At 35.3% G+C, this 16,697-nt stretch overlaps 1 protein-coding gene across 2 annotated transcripts in view; it reads right to left on the bottom strand.

The window, feature by feature from the left end:
- The window catches only part of LOC141460756 (arylsulfatase B), a 40,377-nt gene that overhangs the window by 20,058 nt on the left and 3,622 nt on the right, over positions 1–16,697 (bottom strand). For both annotated transcript variants that reach the window (XM_074141057.1, XM_074141058.1), the window contains exon 3: positions 15,213–15,372. In XM_074141057.1, coding sequence (XP_073997158.1) covers positions 15,213–15,372 — 160 coding nt within the window. The remainder of the gene's footprint in view (positions 1–15,212; positions 15,373–16,697) is intronic.

Genomic DNA, 16,697 nt, shown 5'->3' with positions numbered 1-16,697 from the left:
TAATAAGCCAGCAACGCAACGGAAATGGTAAAAATTCACCAATTCTACGCCAAATATAACTTTAACCGGAAGTGCCCTAAATTGAATTGAAACTCATTCCATTTTGTTTGTGGTAGCTAGCACCAATGTGCACCACAAAAAGAAATTTTGAATTTACACTAAAAGCTGAGATATTGATAATAAAAGATGCACTGACAGACGTGACCATTAACTTTGCGGCACTTTGGTGGAATTTTGAGAAAAAAATTATTGCACCCGGCTCGGAACACTTTGCAATGCCAATAATAAGCCAGCAACACAACGGAAACTGTAAAAATTCACCAATTGTACGCCAAATATAACTTTAACCGGATGTGCCCTAAATTGAATTGAAACTCATCCTATTTTGTTCGTGATAGCTAGCACCAATATGCACCACAAAAAGAAATTTTGAATTTACACTAAAAGCTGAGATATTGATAATAAAAGATGCACTGACAGACGTGACCATTAACTTTGCGGCACTTTGGAGGAATTTTGGGTAAAAAATTATTGCACCCTGCTCAGAACACTTTGCACTCCTATGCACCACCAATAAAAAAGCTAGCACCACCAAGGAAAAGCCTCAATTTTCCATTTAAAGTTACGCGCGAAATTTAAATTTAAAAAAAAATGAGTTTAATTTGTGGGAAAATTGGAGTGCTTTTTTCCAAAATAGCAAGTACTAGTATTAGAACAACTAGCCCCACACAGGAAATGCCAAAAATTAGCATATTTTCAAAGTAATTTACAAATTATTCAACCGATTTTCCCGCCAACTTACCTTTAACCGGAAGTGCTCTAAATTGAATTGAAACTCATCCTATTTTGTTCATGGTAGCTAGCACCAATATGCACCAAAAAAAGAAATTTTGAATTTACACTAAAAGCTGATATATTGATAATAAAAGATGCACTGACAGACGTGACCATTAACTTTGCGGCACTTTGGTGGAATTTTGAGAAAAAAATTATTGCACCCAGCTCGGAACACTTTGCAATGCCAATAATAAGCCAGCAACACAACGGAAACTGTAAAAATTCACCAATTGTACGCCAAATATAACTTTAACCGGAAGTGCCCTAAATTGAATTGAAACTCATTCCATTTTGTTCGTGATAGCTAGCACCAATGTGCACCACAAAAAGAAATTTTGAATTTACACTAAAAGCTGAGATATTTATAATAAAAGATGCACTGACAGAAGTGACCATTAACTTGGCGGCACTTTGGTGGAATTTTGGGTAAAAAATTATTGCACCCAGCTCGGAACACTTTGCACTCCTATGCACCACCAATAAAAAAGCTAGCACCACCAAGGAAAAGCCTCAATTTTCCATTTAAAGTTACGCGCGAAATTTAAATTTAAAAAAAAATGAGTTTTATTTGTGGGAAAATTGGAGCGCTTTTTTCCAAAATAGCAAGTACTAGTATTAGAACCACTAGCCCCACACAGGAAATGCCAAAAATTAGCATATTTTCAAAGTAATTTACATATTATTCAACCGATTTTACCGCCAACTTACGATTAACTTGGCGACACTTTGGTGGAATTTTGAGAAAAAAAATTATTGCACCCAGCTCGGAACACTTTGCACTCCTATGCACCACCAATAAAAAAGCTAGCACCACCAAGGAAAAGCCTCAATTTTCCATTTAAAGTTACGCGCGAAATTTAAATTTAAAAAAAAATGAGTTTTATTTGTGGGAAAATTGGAGCGCTTTTTTCCAAAATAGCAAGTACTAGTATTAGAACCACTAGCCCCACACAGGAAATGCCAAAAATTAGCATATTTTCAAAGTAATTTACAAATTATTCAACCGATTTTCCCGCCAACTTACGATTAACTTGGCGACACTTTGGTGGAATTTTGAGAAAAAAAATTATTGCACCCAGCTCGGAACACTTTGCACTCCTATGCACCACCAATAAAAAAGCTAGCACCACCAAGGAAAAGCCTCAATTTTCCATTTAAAGTTACGCGCGAAATTTAAATTAAAAAAAAAATGAGTTTTATTTGTGGGAAAATTGGAGCGCTTTTTTCCAAATTAGCAAGTACTAGTATTAGAACCACTAGCCCCACACAGGAAATGCCAAAAATTAGCATATTTTCAAAGTAATTTACAAATTATTCAACCGATTTTCCCGCCAACTTACCATTAACTTGGCGGCACTTTGGTGGAATTTCGCGCGTAACTTTAAATGGAAAATTGAGGCTTTTCCTTGGTGGTGCTAGCTTTTTTATTGGTGGTGCATAGGAGTGCAAAGTGTTCCGAGCTGGGTGCAATAATTTTTTTTCTCAAAATTCCACCAAAGTGTCGCCAAGTTAATGGTAAGTTGGCGGGAAAATCGGTTGAATAATTTATAAATTACTTTGAAAATATGCTAATTTTTGGCATTTCCTGTGTGGGGCTAGAGGTTCTAATACTAGTACTTGCTATTTTGGAAAAAAGCGCTCCAATTTTCCCACAAATAAAACTCATTTTTCTTTAAATTTAAATTTCGCGCGTAACTTTAAATGGAAAATTGAGGCTTTTCCTTGGTGGTGCTAGCTTTTTTATTGGTGGTGCATAGGAGTGCAAAGTGTTCCGAGCTGGGTGCAATAATTTTTTTTCTCAAAATTCCACCAAAGTGTCGCCAAGTTAATGGTAAGTTGGCGGGAAAATCGGTTGAATAATTTGTAAATTACTTTGAAAATATGCTAATTTTTGGCATTTCCTGTGTGGGGCTAGTGGTTCTAATACTAGTACTTGCTATTTTGGAAAAAAGCGCTCCAATTTTCCCACAAATAAAACTCATTTTTTTTTAAATTTAAATTTCGCGCGTAACTTTAAATGGAAAATTGGGGCTTTTCCTTGGTGGTGCTAGCTTTTTTATTGGTGGTGCATAGGAGTGCAAAGTGTTCCGAGCTGGGTGCAATAATTTTTTTTCTCAAAATTCCACCAAAGTGTCGCCAAGTTAATGGTAAGTTGGCGGGAAAATCGGTTGAATAATTTGTAAATTACTTTGAAAATATGCTAATTTTTGGCATTTCCTGTGTCGGGCTAGTGGTTCTAATACTAGTACTTGCTATTTTGGAAAAAAGCGCTCCAATTTTCCCACAAATAAAACTCATTTTTTTTTAAATATAAATTTCGCGCGTAACTTTAAATGGAAAATTAGGGCTTTTCCTTGGTGGTGCTAGCTTTTTTATTGGAGGTGCATAGGAGTGCAAAGTGTTCCGAGCTGGGTGCAATAATTTTTTTTCTCAAAATTCCACCAAAGTGCCGCCAAGTTAATGGTAAGTTGGCGGGAAAATCGGTTGAATAATTTGTAAATTACTTTGAAAATATGCTAATTTTTGGCATTTCCTGTGTGGGGCTAGTGGTTCTAATACTAGTACTTGCTATTTTGGAAAAAAGCGCTCCAATTTTCCCACAAATAAAACTCATTTTTTTTTAAATTTAAATTTCGCGCGTAACTTTAAATGGAAAATTGAGGCTTTTCCTTGGTGGTGCTAGCTTTTTTATTGGTGGTGCATAGGAGTGCAAAGTGTTCCGAGCTGGGTGCAATAATTTTTTTTCTCAAAATTCCACCAAAGTGTCGCCAAGTTAATGGTAAGTTGGCGGGAAAATCGGTTGAATAATTTGTAAATTACTTTGAAAATATGCTAATTTTTGGCATTTCCTGTGTGGGGCTAGTTGTTCTAATACTAGTACTTGCTATTTTGGAAAAAAGCGCTCCAATTTTCCCACAAATAAAACTCATTTTTTTTTAAATTTAAATTTCGCGCGTAACTTTAAATGGAAAATTGGGGCTTTTCCTTGGTGGTGCTAGCTTTTTTATTGGTGGTGCATAGGAGTGCAAAGTGTTCCGAGCTGGGTGCAATAATTTTTTTTCTCAAAATTCCACCAAAGTGTCGCCAAGTTAATGGTAAGTTGGCGGGAAAATCGGTTGAATAATTTGTAAATTACTTTGAAAATATGCTAATTTTTGGCATTTCCTGTGTGGGGCTAGTGGTTCTAATAATAGTACTTGCTATTTTGGAAAAAAGCGCTCCAATTTTCCCACAAATTAAACTCATTTTTTTTTAAATTTAAATTTCGCGCGTAACTTTAAATGGAAAATTGAGGCTTTTCCTTGGTGGTGCTAGCTTTTTTATTGGTGGTGCATAGGAGTGCAAAGTGTTCCGAGCTGGGTGCAATAATTTTTTTTCTCAAAATTCCACCAAAGTGCCGCCAAGTTAATGATAAGTTGGCGGGAAAATCGGTTGAATAATTTGTAAATTACTTTGAAAATATGCTAATTTTTGGCATTTCCTGTGTGGGGCTAGTGGTTCTAATACTAGTACTTGCTATTTTGGAAAAAAGCACTCCAATTTTCCCACAAATTAAACTCATTTTTTTTTAAATTTAAATTTCGCGCGTAACTTTAAATGGAAAATTGAGGCTTTTCCTTGGTGGTGCTAGCTTTTTTATTGGTGGTGCATAGGAGTGCAAAGTGTTCTGAGCAGGGTGCAATAATTTTTTACCCAAAATTCCTCCAAAGTGCCGCCAAGTTAATGGTCACGTCTGTCAGTGCATCTTTTATTATAAATATCTCAGCTTTTAGTGTAAATTCAAAATTTCTTTTTGTGGTGCACATTGGTGCTAGCTATCACGAACAAAATGGAATGAGTTTCAATTCAATTTAGGGCACATCCGGTTAAAGTTATATTTGGCGTACAATTGGTGAATTTTTACAGTTTCCGTTGTGTTGCTGGCTTATTATTGGCATTGCAAAGTGTTCCGAGCTGGGTGCAATAATTTTTTTCTCAAAATTCCACCAAAGTGCCGCAAAGTTAATGGTCACGTCTGTCAGTGCATCTTTTATTATCAATATCTCAGCTTTTAGTGTAAATTCAAAATTTCTTTTTGTGGTGCACATTGGTGCTAGCTACCACGAACAAAATGGAATGAGTTTCAATTCAATTTAGGGCACTTCCGGTTAAAGTTATATTTGGCGTACAATTGGTGAATTTTTACCATTTCCGTTGTGTTGCTGGCTTATTATTGGCATTGCAAAGTGTTCCGAGCTGGGTGCAATAATTTTTTTCTCAAAATTCCACCAAAGTGCCGCAAAGTTAATGGTCACGTCTGTCAGTGCATCTTTTATTATCAATATCTCAGCTTTTAGTGTAAATTCAAAATTTCTTTTTGTGGTGCACATTGGTGCTAGCTATCACGAACAAAATGGAATGAGTTTCAATTCAATTTAGGGCACTTCCGGTTAAAGTTATATTTGGCGTACAATTGGTGAATTTTTACCATTTCCGTTGCGTTGCTGGCTTATTATTGGCATTGCAAAGTGTTCCGAGCTGGGTGCAATAATTTTTTTCTCAAAATTCCACCAAAGTGCCGCAAAGTTAATGGTCACGTCTGTCAGTGGATCTTTTATTATCAATATATCAGCTTTTAGTGTAAATTCAAAATTTCTTTTTGTGGTGCATATTGGTGCTAGCTACCGTGAACAAAATAGGATGAGTTTCAATTCAATTTAGGGCACTTCCGGTTAAAGGTAAGTTGGCGGGAAAATCAGTTGAATAATTTGTAAATTACTTTGAAAATATGCTAATTTTTGGCATTTCCTGTGTGGGGCTAGTGGTTCTAATACTAGTACTTGCTATTTTGGAAAAAAGCGCTCCAATTTTCCCACAAATTAAACTCATTTTTTTTTAAATTTAAATTTCGCGCGTAACTTTAAATGGAAAATTGAGGCTTTTCCTTGGTGGTGCTAGCTTTTTTATTGGTGGTGCATAGGAGTGCAAAGTGTTCTGAGCAGGGTGCAATAATTTTTTACCCAAAATTCCTCCAAAGTGCCGCCAAGTTAATGGTCACGTCTGTCAGTGCATCTTTTATTATCAATATCTCAGCTTTTAGTGTAAATTCAAAATTTCTTTTTGTGGTGCACATTGGTGCTAGCTATCACGAACAAAATGGAATGAGTTTCAATTCAATTTAGGGCACTTCCGGTTAAAGTTATATTTGGCGTACAATTGGTGAATTTTTACAGTTTCCGTTGTGTTGCTGGCTTATTATTGGCATTGCAAAGTGTTCCGAGCTGGGTGCAATAATTTTTTTCTCAAAATTCCACCAAAGTGCCGCAAAGTTAATGGTCACGTCTGTCAGTGCATCTTTTATTATCAATATATCAGCTTTTAGTGTAAATTCAAAATTTCTTTTTGTGGTGCATATTGGTGCTAGCTACCATGAACAAAATAGGATGAGTTTCAATTCAATTTAGAGCACTTCCGGTTAAAGGTAAGTTGGCGGGAAAATCGGTTGAATAATTTGTAAATTACTTTGAAAATATGCTAATTTTTGGCATTTCCTGTGTGGGGCTAGTTGTTCTAATACTAGTACTTGCTATTTTGGAAAAAAGCGCTCCAATTTTCCCACAAATTAAACTCATTTTTTTTTTAATTTAAATTTCGCGCGTAAATTTAAATGGAAAATTGAGGCTTTTCCTTGGTGGTGCTAGCTTTTTTATTGGTGGTGCATAGGAGTGCAAAGTGTTCTGAGCAGGGTGCAATAATTTTTTACCCAAAATTCCTCCAAAGTGCCGCCAAGTTAATGGTCACGTCTGTCAGTGCATCTTTTATTATCAATATCTCAGCTTTTAGTGTAAATTCAAAATTTCTTTTTGTGGTGCACATTGGTGCTAGCTATCACGAACAAAATGGAATGAGTTTCAATTCAATTTAGGGCACTTCCGGTTAAAGTTATATTTGGCGTACAATTGGTGAATTTTTACCATTTCCGTTGCGTTGCTGGCTTATTATTGGCATTGCAAAGTGTTCCGAGCTGGGTGCAATAATTTTTTTCTCAAAATTCCACCAAAGTGCCGCAAAGTTAATGGTCACGTCTGTCAGTGGATCTTTTATTATCAATATATCAGCTTTTAGTGTAAATTCAAAATTTCTTTTTGTGGTGCATATTGGTGCTAGCTACCGTGAACAAAATAGGATGAGTTTCAATTCAATTTAGGGCACTTCCGGTTAAAGGTAAGTTGGCGGGAAAATCAGTTGAATAATTTGTAAATTACTTTGAAAATATGCTAATTTTTGGCATTTCCTGTGTGGGGCTAGTGGTTCTAATACTAGTACTTGCTATTTTGGAAAAAAGCGCTCCAATTTTCCCACAAATTAAACTCATTTTTTTTTAAATTTAAATTTCGCGCGTAACTTTAAATGGAAAATTGAGGCTTTTCCTTGGTGGTGCTAGCTTTTTTATTGGTGGTGCATAGGAGTGCAAAGTGTTCTGAGCAGGGTGCAATAATTTTTTACCCAAAATTCCTCCAAAGTGCCGCCAAGTTAATGGTCACGTCTGTCAGTGCATCTTTTATTATCAATATCTCAGCTTTTAGTGTAAATTCAAAATTTCTTTTTGTGGTGCACATTGGTGCTAGCTATCACGAACAAAATGGAATGAGTTTCAATTCAATTTAGGGCACTTCCGGTTAAAGTTATATTTGGCGTACAATTGGTGAATTTTTACAGTTTCCGTTGTGTTGCTGGCTTATTATTGGCATTGCAAAGTGTTCCGAGCTGGGTGCAATAATTTTTTTCTCAAAATTCCACCAAAGTGCCGCAAAGTTAATGGTCACGTCTGTCAGTGCATCTTTTATTATCAATATATCAGCTTTTAGTGTAAATTCAAAATTTCTTTTTGTGGTGCATATTGGTGCTAGCTACCATGAACAAAATAGGATGAGTTTCAATTCAATTTAGAGCACTTCCGGTTAAAGGTAAGTTGGCGGGAAAATCGGTTGAATAATTTGTAAATTACTTTGAAAATATGCTAATTTTTGGCATTTCCTGTGTGGGGCTAGTTGTTCTAATACTAGTACTTGCTATTTTGGAAAAAAGCGCTCCAATTTTCCCACAAATTAAACTCATTTTTTTTTTAATTTAAATTTCGCGCGTAAATTTAAATGGAAAATTGAGGCTTTTCCTTGGTGGTGCTAGCTTTTTTATTGGTGGTGCATAGGAGTGCAAAGTGTTCTGAGCAGGGTGCAATAATTTTTTACCCAAAATTCCTCCAAAGTGCCGCCAAGTTAATGGTCACGTCTGTCAGTGCATCTTTTATTATCAATATCTCAGCTTTTAGTGTAAATTCAAAATTTCTTTTTGTGGTGCACATTGGTGCTAGCTATCACGAACAAAATGGAATGAGTTTCAATTCAATTTAGGGCACTTCCGGTTAAAGTTATATTTGGCGTACAATTGGTGAATTTTTACCATTTCCGTTGCGTTGCTGGCTTATTATTGGCATTGCAAAGTGTTCCGAGCTGGGTGCAATAATTTTTTTCTCAAAATTCCACCAAAGTGCCGCAAAGTTAATGGTCACGTCTGTCAGTGGATCTTTTATTATCAATATATCAGCTTTTAGTGTAAATTCAAAATTTCTTTTTGTGGTGCATATTGGTGCTAGCTACCGTGAACAAAATAGGATGAGTTTCAATTCAATTTAGGGCACTTCCGGTTAAAGGTAAGTTGGCGGGAAAATCAGTTGAATAATTTGTAAATTACTTTGAAAATATGCTAATTTTTGGCATTTCCTGTGTGGGGCTAGTGGTTCTAATACTAGTACTTGCTATTTTGGAAAAAAGCGCTCCAATTTTCCCACAAATTAAACTCATTTTTTTTTAAATTTAAATTTCGCGCGTAACTTTAAATGGAAAATTGAGGCTTTTCCTTGGTGGTGCTAGCTTTTTTATTGGTGGTGCATAGGAGTGCAAAGTGTTCCGAGCTGGGTGCAATAATTTTTTTCTCAAAATTCCACCAAAGTGCCGCCAAGTTAATGGTAAGTTGGCGGGAAAATCGGTTGTGTAATTTGTAAATTACTTTGAAAATATGCTAATTTTTGGTATTTCCTGTGTGGGGCTAGTGGTTCTAATACTAGTACTTGCTATTTTGGAAAAAAGCGCTCCAATTTTCCCACAAATTAAACTCATTTTTTTTTAAATTTAAATTTCGCGCGTAACTTTAAATGGAAAATTGAGGCTTTTCCTTGGTGGTGCTAGCTTTTTTATTGGTGGTGCATAGGAGTGCAAAGTGTTCTGAGCAGGGTGCAATAATTTTTTACCCAAAATTCCTCCAAAGTGCCGCCAAGTTAATGGTCACGTCTGTCAGTGCATCTTTTATTATCAATATCTCAGCTTTTAGTGTAAATTCAAAATTTCTTTTTGTGGTGCACATTGGTGCTAGCTATCACGAACAAAATGGAATGAGTTTCAATTCAATTTAGGGCACTTCCGGTTAAAGTTATATTTGGCGTACAATTGGTGAATTTTTACAGTTTCCGTTGTGTTGCTGGCTTATTATTGGCATTGCAAAGTGTTCCGAGCTGGGTGCAATAATTTTTTTCTCAAAATTCCACCAAAGTGCCGCAAAGTTAATGGTCACGTCTGTCAGTGCATCTTTTATTATCAATATATCAGCTTTTAGTGTAAATTCAAAATTTCTTTTTGTGGTGCATATTGGTGCTAGCTACCATGAACAAAATAGGATGAGTTTCAATTCAATTTAGAGCACTTCCGGTTAAAGGTAAGTTGGCGGGAAAATTGGTTGAATAATTTGTAAATTACTTTGAAAATATGCTAATTTTTGGCATTTCCTGTGTGGGGCTAGTTGTTCTAATACTAGTACTTGCTATTTTGGAAAAAAGCGCTCCAATTTTCCCACAAATTAAACTCATTTTTTTTTTAATTTAAATTTCGCGCGTAAATTTAAATGGAAAATTGAGGCTTTTCCTTGGTGGTGCTAGCTTTTTTATTGGTGGTGCATAGGAGTGCAAAGTGTTCTGAGCAGGGTACAATAATTTTTTACCCAAAATTCCTCCAAAGTGCCGCCAAGTTAATGGTCACGTCTGTCAGTGCATCTTTTATTATCAATATCTCAGCTTTTAGTGTAAATTCAAAATTTCTTTTTGTGGTGCACATTGGTGCTAGCTATCACGAACAAAATGGAATGAGTTTCAATTCAATTTAGGGCACTTCCGGTTAAAGTTATATTTGGCGTACAATTGGTGAATTTTTACAGTTTCCGTTGTGTTGCTGGCTTATTATTGGCATTGCAAAGTGTTCCGAGCTGGGTGCAATAATTTTTTTCTCAAAATTCCACCAAAGTGCCGCAAAGTTAATGGTCACGTCTGTCAGTGCATCTTTTATTATCAATATATCAGCTTTTAGTGTAAATTCAAAATTTCTTTTTGTGGTGCATATTGGTGCTAGCTACCATGAACAAAATAGGATGAGTTTCAATTCAATTTAGAGCACTTCCGGTTAAGGGTAAGTTGGCGGGAAAATCGGTCGAATAATTTGTAAATTACTTTGAAAATATGCTAATTTTTGGCATTTCCTGTGTGGGGCTAGTTGTTTTAATACTAGTACTTGCTATTTTGGAAAAAAGCGCTCCAATTTTCCCGCAAATAAGACTCATTTTTTTTGAATTTAAATTTCGCGCGGAACTTTAAATGGAAAATTGAGGCTTTTCCTTGGTGGTGCTAGCTTTTTTATTGGTGGTGCATAGGAGTGCAAAGTGTTCTGAGCAGGGTGCAATAATTTTTTACCCAAAATTCCTCCAAAGTGCCGCCAAGTTAATGGTCACGTCTGTCAGTGCATCTTTTATTATCAATATCTCAGCTTTTAGTGTAAATTCAAAATTTCTTTTTGTGGTGCACATTGGTGCTAGCTATCACGAACAAAATGGAATGAGTTTCAATTCAATTTAGGGCACTTCCGGTTAAAGTTATATTTGGCGTACAATTGGTGAATTTTTACAGTTTCCGTTGTGTTGCTGGCTTATTATTGGCATTGCAAAGTGTTCCGAGCTGGGTGCAATAATTTTTTTCTCAAAATTCCACCAAAGTGCCGCAAAGTTAATGGTCACGTCTGTCCGTGCATCTTTTATTATCAATATCTCAGCTTTTAGTGTAAATTCAAAATTTCTTTTTGTGGTGCACATTGGTGCTAGCTATCACGAACAAAATGGAATGAGTTTCAATTCAATTTAGGGCACTTCCGGTTAAAGTTATATTTGGCGTACAATTGGTGAATTTTTACAGTTTCCGTTGTGTTGCTGGCTTATTATTGGCATTGCAAAGTGTTCCGAGCTGGGTGCAATAATTTTTTTCTCAAAATTCCACCAAAGTGCCGCAAAGTTAATGGTCACGTCTGTCAGTGCATCTTTTATTATCAATATATCAGCTTTTAGTGTAAATTCAAAATTTCTTTTTGTGGTGCATATTGGTGCTAGCTACCATGAACAAAATAGGATGAGTTTCAATTCAATTTAGAGCACTTCCGGTTAAAGGTAAGTTGGCGGGAAAATCGGTTGAATAATTTGTAAATTACTTTGAAAATATGCTAATTTTTGGCATTTCCTGTGTGGGGCTAGTTGTTCTAATACTAGTACTTGCTATTTTGGAAAAAAGCGCTCCAATTTTCCCACAAATTAAACTCATTTTTTTTTTAATTTAAATTTCGCGCGTAAATTTAAATGGAAAATTGAGGCTTTTCCTTGGTGGTGCTAGCTTTTTTATTGGTGGTGCATAGGAGTGCAAAGTGTTCTGAGCAGGGTACAATAATTTTTTACCCAAAATTCCACCAAAGTGCCGCCAAGTTAATGGTCACGTCTGTCAGTGCATCTTTTATTATCAATATCTCAGCTTTTAGTGTAAATTCAAAATTTCTTTTTGTGGTGCACATTGGTGCTACCTATCACGAACAAAATGGAATGAGTTTCAATTCAATTTAGGGCACTTCCGGTTAAAGTTATATTTGGCGTACAATTGGTGAATTTTTACAGTTTCCGTTGTGTTGCTGGCTTATTATTGGCATTGCAAAGTGTTCCGAGCTGGGTGCAATAATTTTTTTCTCAAAATTCCACCAAAGTGCCGCAAAGTTAATGGTCACGTCTGTCAGTGCATCTTTTATTATCAATATATCAGCTTTTAGTGTAAATTCAAAATTTCTTTTTGTGGTGCATATTGGTGCTAGCTACCATGAACAAAATAGGATGAGTTTCAATTCAATTTAGAGCACTTCCGGTTAAGGGTAAGTTGGCGGGAAAATCGGTCGAATAATTTGTAAATTACTTTGAAAATATGCTAATTTTTGGCATTTCCTGTGTGGGGCTAGTTGTTCTAATACTAGTACTTGCTATTTTGGAAAAAAGCGCTCCAATTTTCCCGCAAATAAGACTCATTTTTTTTGAATTTAAATTTCGCGCGGAACTTTAAATGGAAAATTGAGGCTTTTCCTTGGTGGTGCTAGCTTTTTTATTGGTGGTGCATAGGAGTGCAAAGTGTTCTGAGCAGGGTGCAATAATTTTTTACCCAAAATTCCTCCAAAGTGCCGCCAAGTTAATGGTCACGTCTGTCAGTGCATCTTTTATTATCAATATCTCAGCTTTTAGTGTAAATTCAAAATTTCTTTTTGTGGTGCACATTGGTGCTAGCTATCACGAACAAAATGGAATGAGTTTCAATTCAATTTAGGGCACTTCCGGTTAAAGTTATATTTGGCGTACAATTGGTGAATTTTTACAGTTTCCGTTGTGTTGCTGGCTTATTATTGGCATTGCAAAGTGTTCCGAGCTGGGTGCAATAATTTTTTTCTCAAAATTCCACCAAAGTGCCGCAAAGTTAATGGTCACGTCTGTCAGTGCATCTTTTATTATCAATATATCAGCTTTTAGTGTAAATTCAAAATTTCTTTTTGTGGTGCATATTGGTGCTAGCTACCGTGAACAAAATAGGATGAGTTTCAATTCAATTTAGGGCACTTCCGGTTAAAGGTAAGTTGGCGGGAAAATCGGTTGAATAATTTGTAAATTACTTTGAAAATATGCTAATTTTTGGCATTTCCTGTGTGGGGCTAGTTGTTCTAATACTAGTACTTGCTATTTTGGAAAAAAGCGCTCCAATTTTCCCACAAATTAAACTCATTTTTTTTTGTATTTAAATTTCGCGCGTAACTTTAAATGGAAAATTGAGGCTTTTCCTTGGTGGTGCTAGCTTTTTTATTGGTGGTGCATAGGAGTGCAAAGTGTTCTGAGCAGGGTGCAATAATTTTTTACCCAAAATTCCTCCAAAGTGCCGCCAAGTTAATGGTCACGTCTGTCAGTGCATCTTTTATTATCAATATCTCAGCTTTTAGTGTAAATTCAAAATTTCTTTTTGTGGTGCACATTGGTGCTAGCTATCACGAACAAAATGGAATGAGTTTCAATTCAATTTAGGGCACTTCCGGTTAAAGTTATATTTGGCGTACAATTGGTGAATTTTTACAGTTTCCGTTGTGTTGCTGGCTTATTATTGGCATTGCAAAGTGTTTCGAGCTGGGTGCAATAATTTTTTTCTCAAAATTCCACCAAAGTGCCGCAAAGTTAATGGTCACGTCTGTCAGTGCATCTTTTATTATCAATATATCAGCTTTTAGTGTAAATTCAAAATTTCTTTTTGTGGTGCATATTGGTGCTAGCTACCATGAACAAAATAGGATGAGTTTCAATTCAATTTAGAGCACTTCCGGTTAAAGGTAAGTTGGCGGGAAAATCGGTCGAATAATTTGTAAATTACTTTGAAAATATGCTAATTTTTGGCATTTCCTGTGTGGGGCTAGTTGTTCTAATACTAGTACTTGCTATTTTGGAAAAAAGCGCTCCAATTTTCCCGCAAATAAGACTCATTTTTTTTGAATTTAAATTTCGCGCGGAACTTTAAATGGAAAATTGAGGCTTTTCCTTGGTGGTGCTAGCTTTTTTATTGGTGGTGCATAGGAGTGCAAAGTGTTCTGAGCAGGGTGCAATAATTTTTTACCCAAAATTCCACCAAAGTGCCGCCAAGTTAATGCTTTTTTTAGCACTTTAATTCCTTATATTTCTGAATGTGTGCATATTTTATTAGATTTTTTTTGTGGTTCTAGCTGGTGCTAGCTCTCCTCTACCTGTATACTAAGTCGCGGTTCGAAATTCAGTGTTTGCGGCAAATTCCTTTGATCTTTTGAATGGCCATATCTCCGTAATTATTAAAGTTAATGAATTTTTTTAAGTGGTGCAATGGAGTGCAAAGTGTACTTAACATAATGAAGTAAGTTTCAATCAAATCCGGCCAAATTTTTTTTGGCGGGAAAAAAACTTTAATTGCTTATTGTGGCTTTTCCTTGGCGAATTTAGATTTTTTTTTGGTGGTGCATAAGAGTGCAATGTGTTTCGAGCTCGGTGCAAAAGTTTTGTCTCAAAATTCAACCAAAGTGCCGCCAGGTTAATGGACCCTTTTTCCTTCCTTATTTTCCTGCATTCTTATCCTACATTTAAGCTTTCTTGTTATCCTCACTTGTTATGAAGGTTATAATGTTTTGAACATTGTTACTTCGATTTTTTTTTTTTTGTTATGCATATTTAGTGTAATAAAGATTTATTCTATTCTATTCTGTAAAAAAAAATGTGTAATAAAAATGCGAAAGGCAAGTAATTGCAATCATATTAATGTTCATATGGAAATTAAACATTAAACATTGTCTATAGAACCGTGTAATTTAGAACTCTTACTTTATAATGTGCCGAGTTCCGAGGAGAACGAAACTAAACAAACTGAAGAAATGCGAAGAAAAAAAGTACATCGTTTTTTATAATTCCGTTTATAATATAAATTCAAATAAAGTTGCCGTAATCATTCAGTGCCTGCTACTCGAATTATTAAGTTGAATTATTGCAACGGTTTATATAAGAGTACGGAGTTAATCAAAATAGCTTCTGAAATAAATTATTTATTATTCAATGGTTAAAAAAAATTGTGTCGTTTAATGGTGTTAATCTTTATTATTTGGAAAAATCATTATAAATATAAAAAGATACGACTGAACCAAATGCTTTGATGCTTAAATTTAAGATATTTTTTAAAAAAAGGACTTAATCGATTTGTGCAGTGAACGACTTTGTGAGCAAAAATGAAGGTTATACAAAATTGTAGTGTGATAAAATGTTATGCTTTAGAGATAAATCAAGGTGACCTCTTGAAATTCTGAGGCATTTACAAATCTTTCATAGCACAAAGTGATAAAATCTATTTACCGGAGTAGCTCTAAACTCTTAAGCTTCAAGTTTAAACGATGAAAAATCCAAAAGCCTGCTTTATTTCTACTTAAAAAGTCTTTCCTCTCTTTATATACCTGTATGGATAGGATGTTTTCCAGTCATGATGGCACTTCTGGAAGGTGTACACAACGGGGATACGTAGTAATTGTTCAAAATGATGCCGGAATAGGCTAGAGCATCGATATTAGGGGTTGCGATCTGTGAAGAGCCATGGAAACCAACATCATTCCAACCCTGAAAAACAAAGAATAATACGCCATGAATTAGCTTCTAATTGAATTGTTAAAATAAGCTACAACTCCTGTGAAGTAAGTCTGATATTTTGTTCAGTTTGTCGTAAATCAAAGCTTTCAAGTCAATTAATTAAAAAAAATCTACCTAATGTGAAATGCCAAAGTTTAATGTCACTTTAACGATTAGAGGAAAGCGGGCAATTTTCTGCCTAATTGTTACAGTTGGCTACACTGTGACTAAATGTTAAATCAGCTGAAGCAAGTGAAATTAATACATTGCTTGTTGGCTTGATCTGGCTTCACATTCGTATCGCTGTGTTCAGAACGAACTGAAAATCTTCCAATTAAATTCCTTAATTAGTGTTCATTGCCGTGACTAAGCGATTTTATGACAAAGACATTAACATTAGAAATATAAGAATGCTTTTCTGGCTAAAAGATTTGTTAAAAGTAGGTTGAGCTAAAGATAAGAAGCATCTTCTGTCGCAAAAAGCACACAGTAAGATTAAAGAGGATTCTGGGTCGGCAGAATTGATTGCTTGGCGGTAGATTAGGTTTTTTATGCTCAGAGGAAACATTTGGAACGATGGCATGATCGGCACTTAAAGGGAAGTGGGTAAAAAAAAGGTAGTTGTATTCCATGATAATGCGACTTATGGTTAACCATAACCTAATTAAAAAGCACTTGCACAAAATTGAATTAACAGCTGTCGCCGTAGAAATGACGTAACCTCTAGCTCTCATATTTGATGGTTCATCTATAAAGGGAAGGCTCTGACGAACTTTCTTGTCCAACAGGGGGAATCGGGACATCATGCAGGATGTACGTACATATTTATCGGGCAACATAAGTTGATTGTCACTTAATAAAATGGTATTTCAAGTTCACCAATTTTGTCTAGAACCTACTTTGTTTACAAATTCAAATTTAAAACCGTAGCTTTCAACGGTTTTCGATATATCGATATATGAAGAATTTTGCTGCCAAAATGTTTTATATAATATACAGAGCTACATTTAAGCCATTTGTATACCAAGTTTAAAATAAATAGTTCGTGTCATGTTCGAGAAAAACCCAAAGAACTGAAAGATCGATATGGCAGTAAACTGGCACTTCCGGTTAGCTGATTCTGTTAAAAATCTTGACGTCACACGTCCCCAGGTACCTAAACAAACTTGGTGATGAAGAAAATAAGAAAATGGCGTTTTATAAGGAAGTCTACCAACATCTCTACGAAAAGTACTTTATCGATTATTTATTTATTTTTTTAAAGAAAACGTTCAATCAAAGATTGTCCAATGAGAGTACATAAAATTATAGAAAAT

Source organism: Rhodnius prolixus, unplaced genomic scaffold (genome assembly GCF_049639745.1).
Source record: "Rhodnius prolixus isolate KJV_2025 unplaced genomic scaffold, Rpr scaffold_6, whole genome shotgun sequence".
Taxonomy (NCBI): domain Eukaryota; kingdom Metazoa; phylum Arthropoda; class Insecta; order Hemiptera; family Reduviidae; genus Rhodnius; species Rhodnius prolixus.
This window is presented reverse-complemented; position numbering and strand designations above follow the sequence as displayed.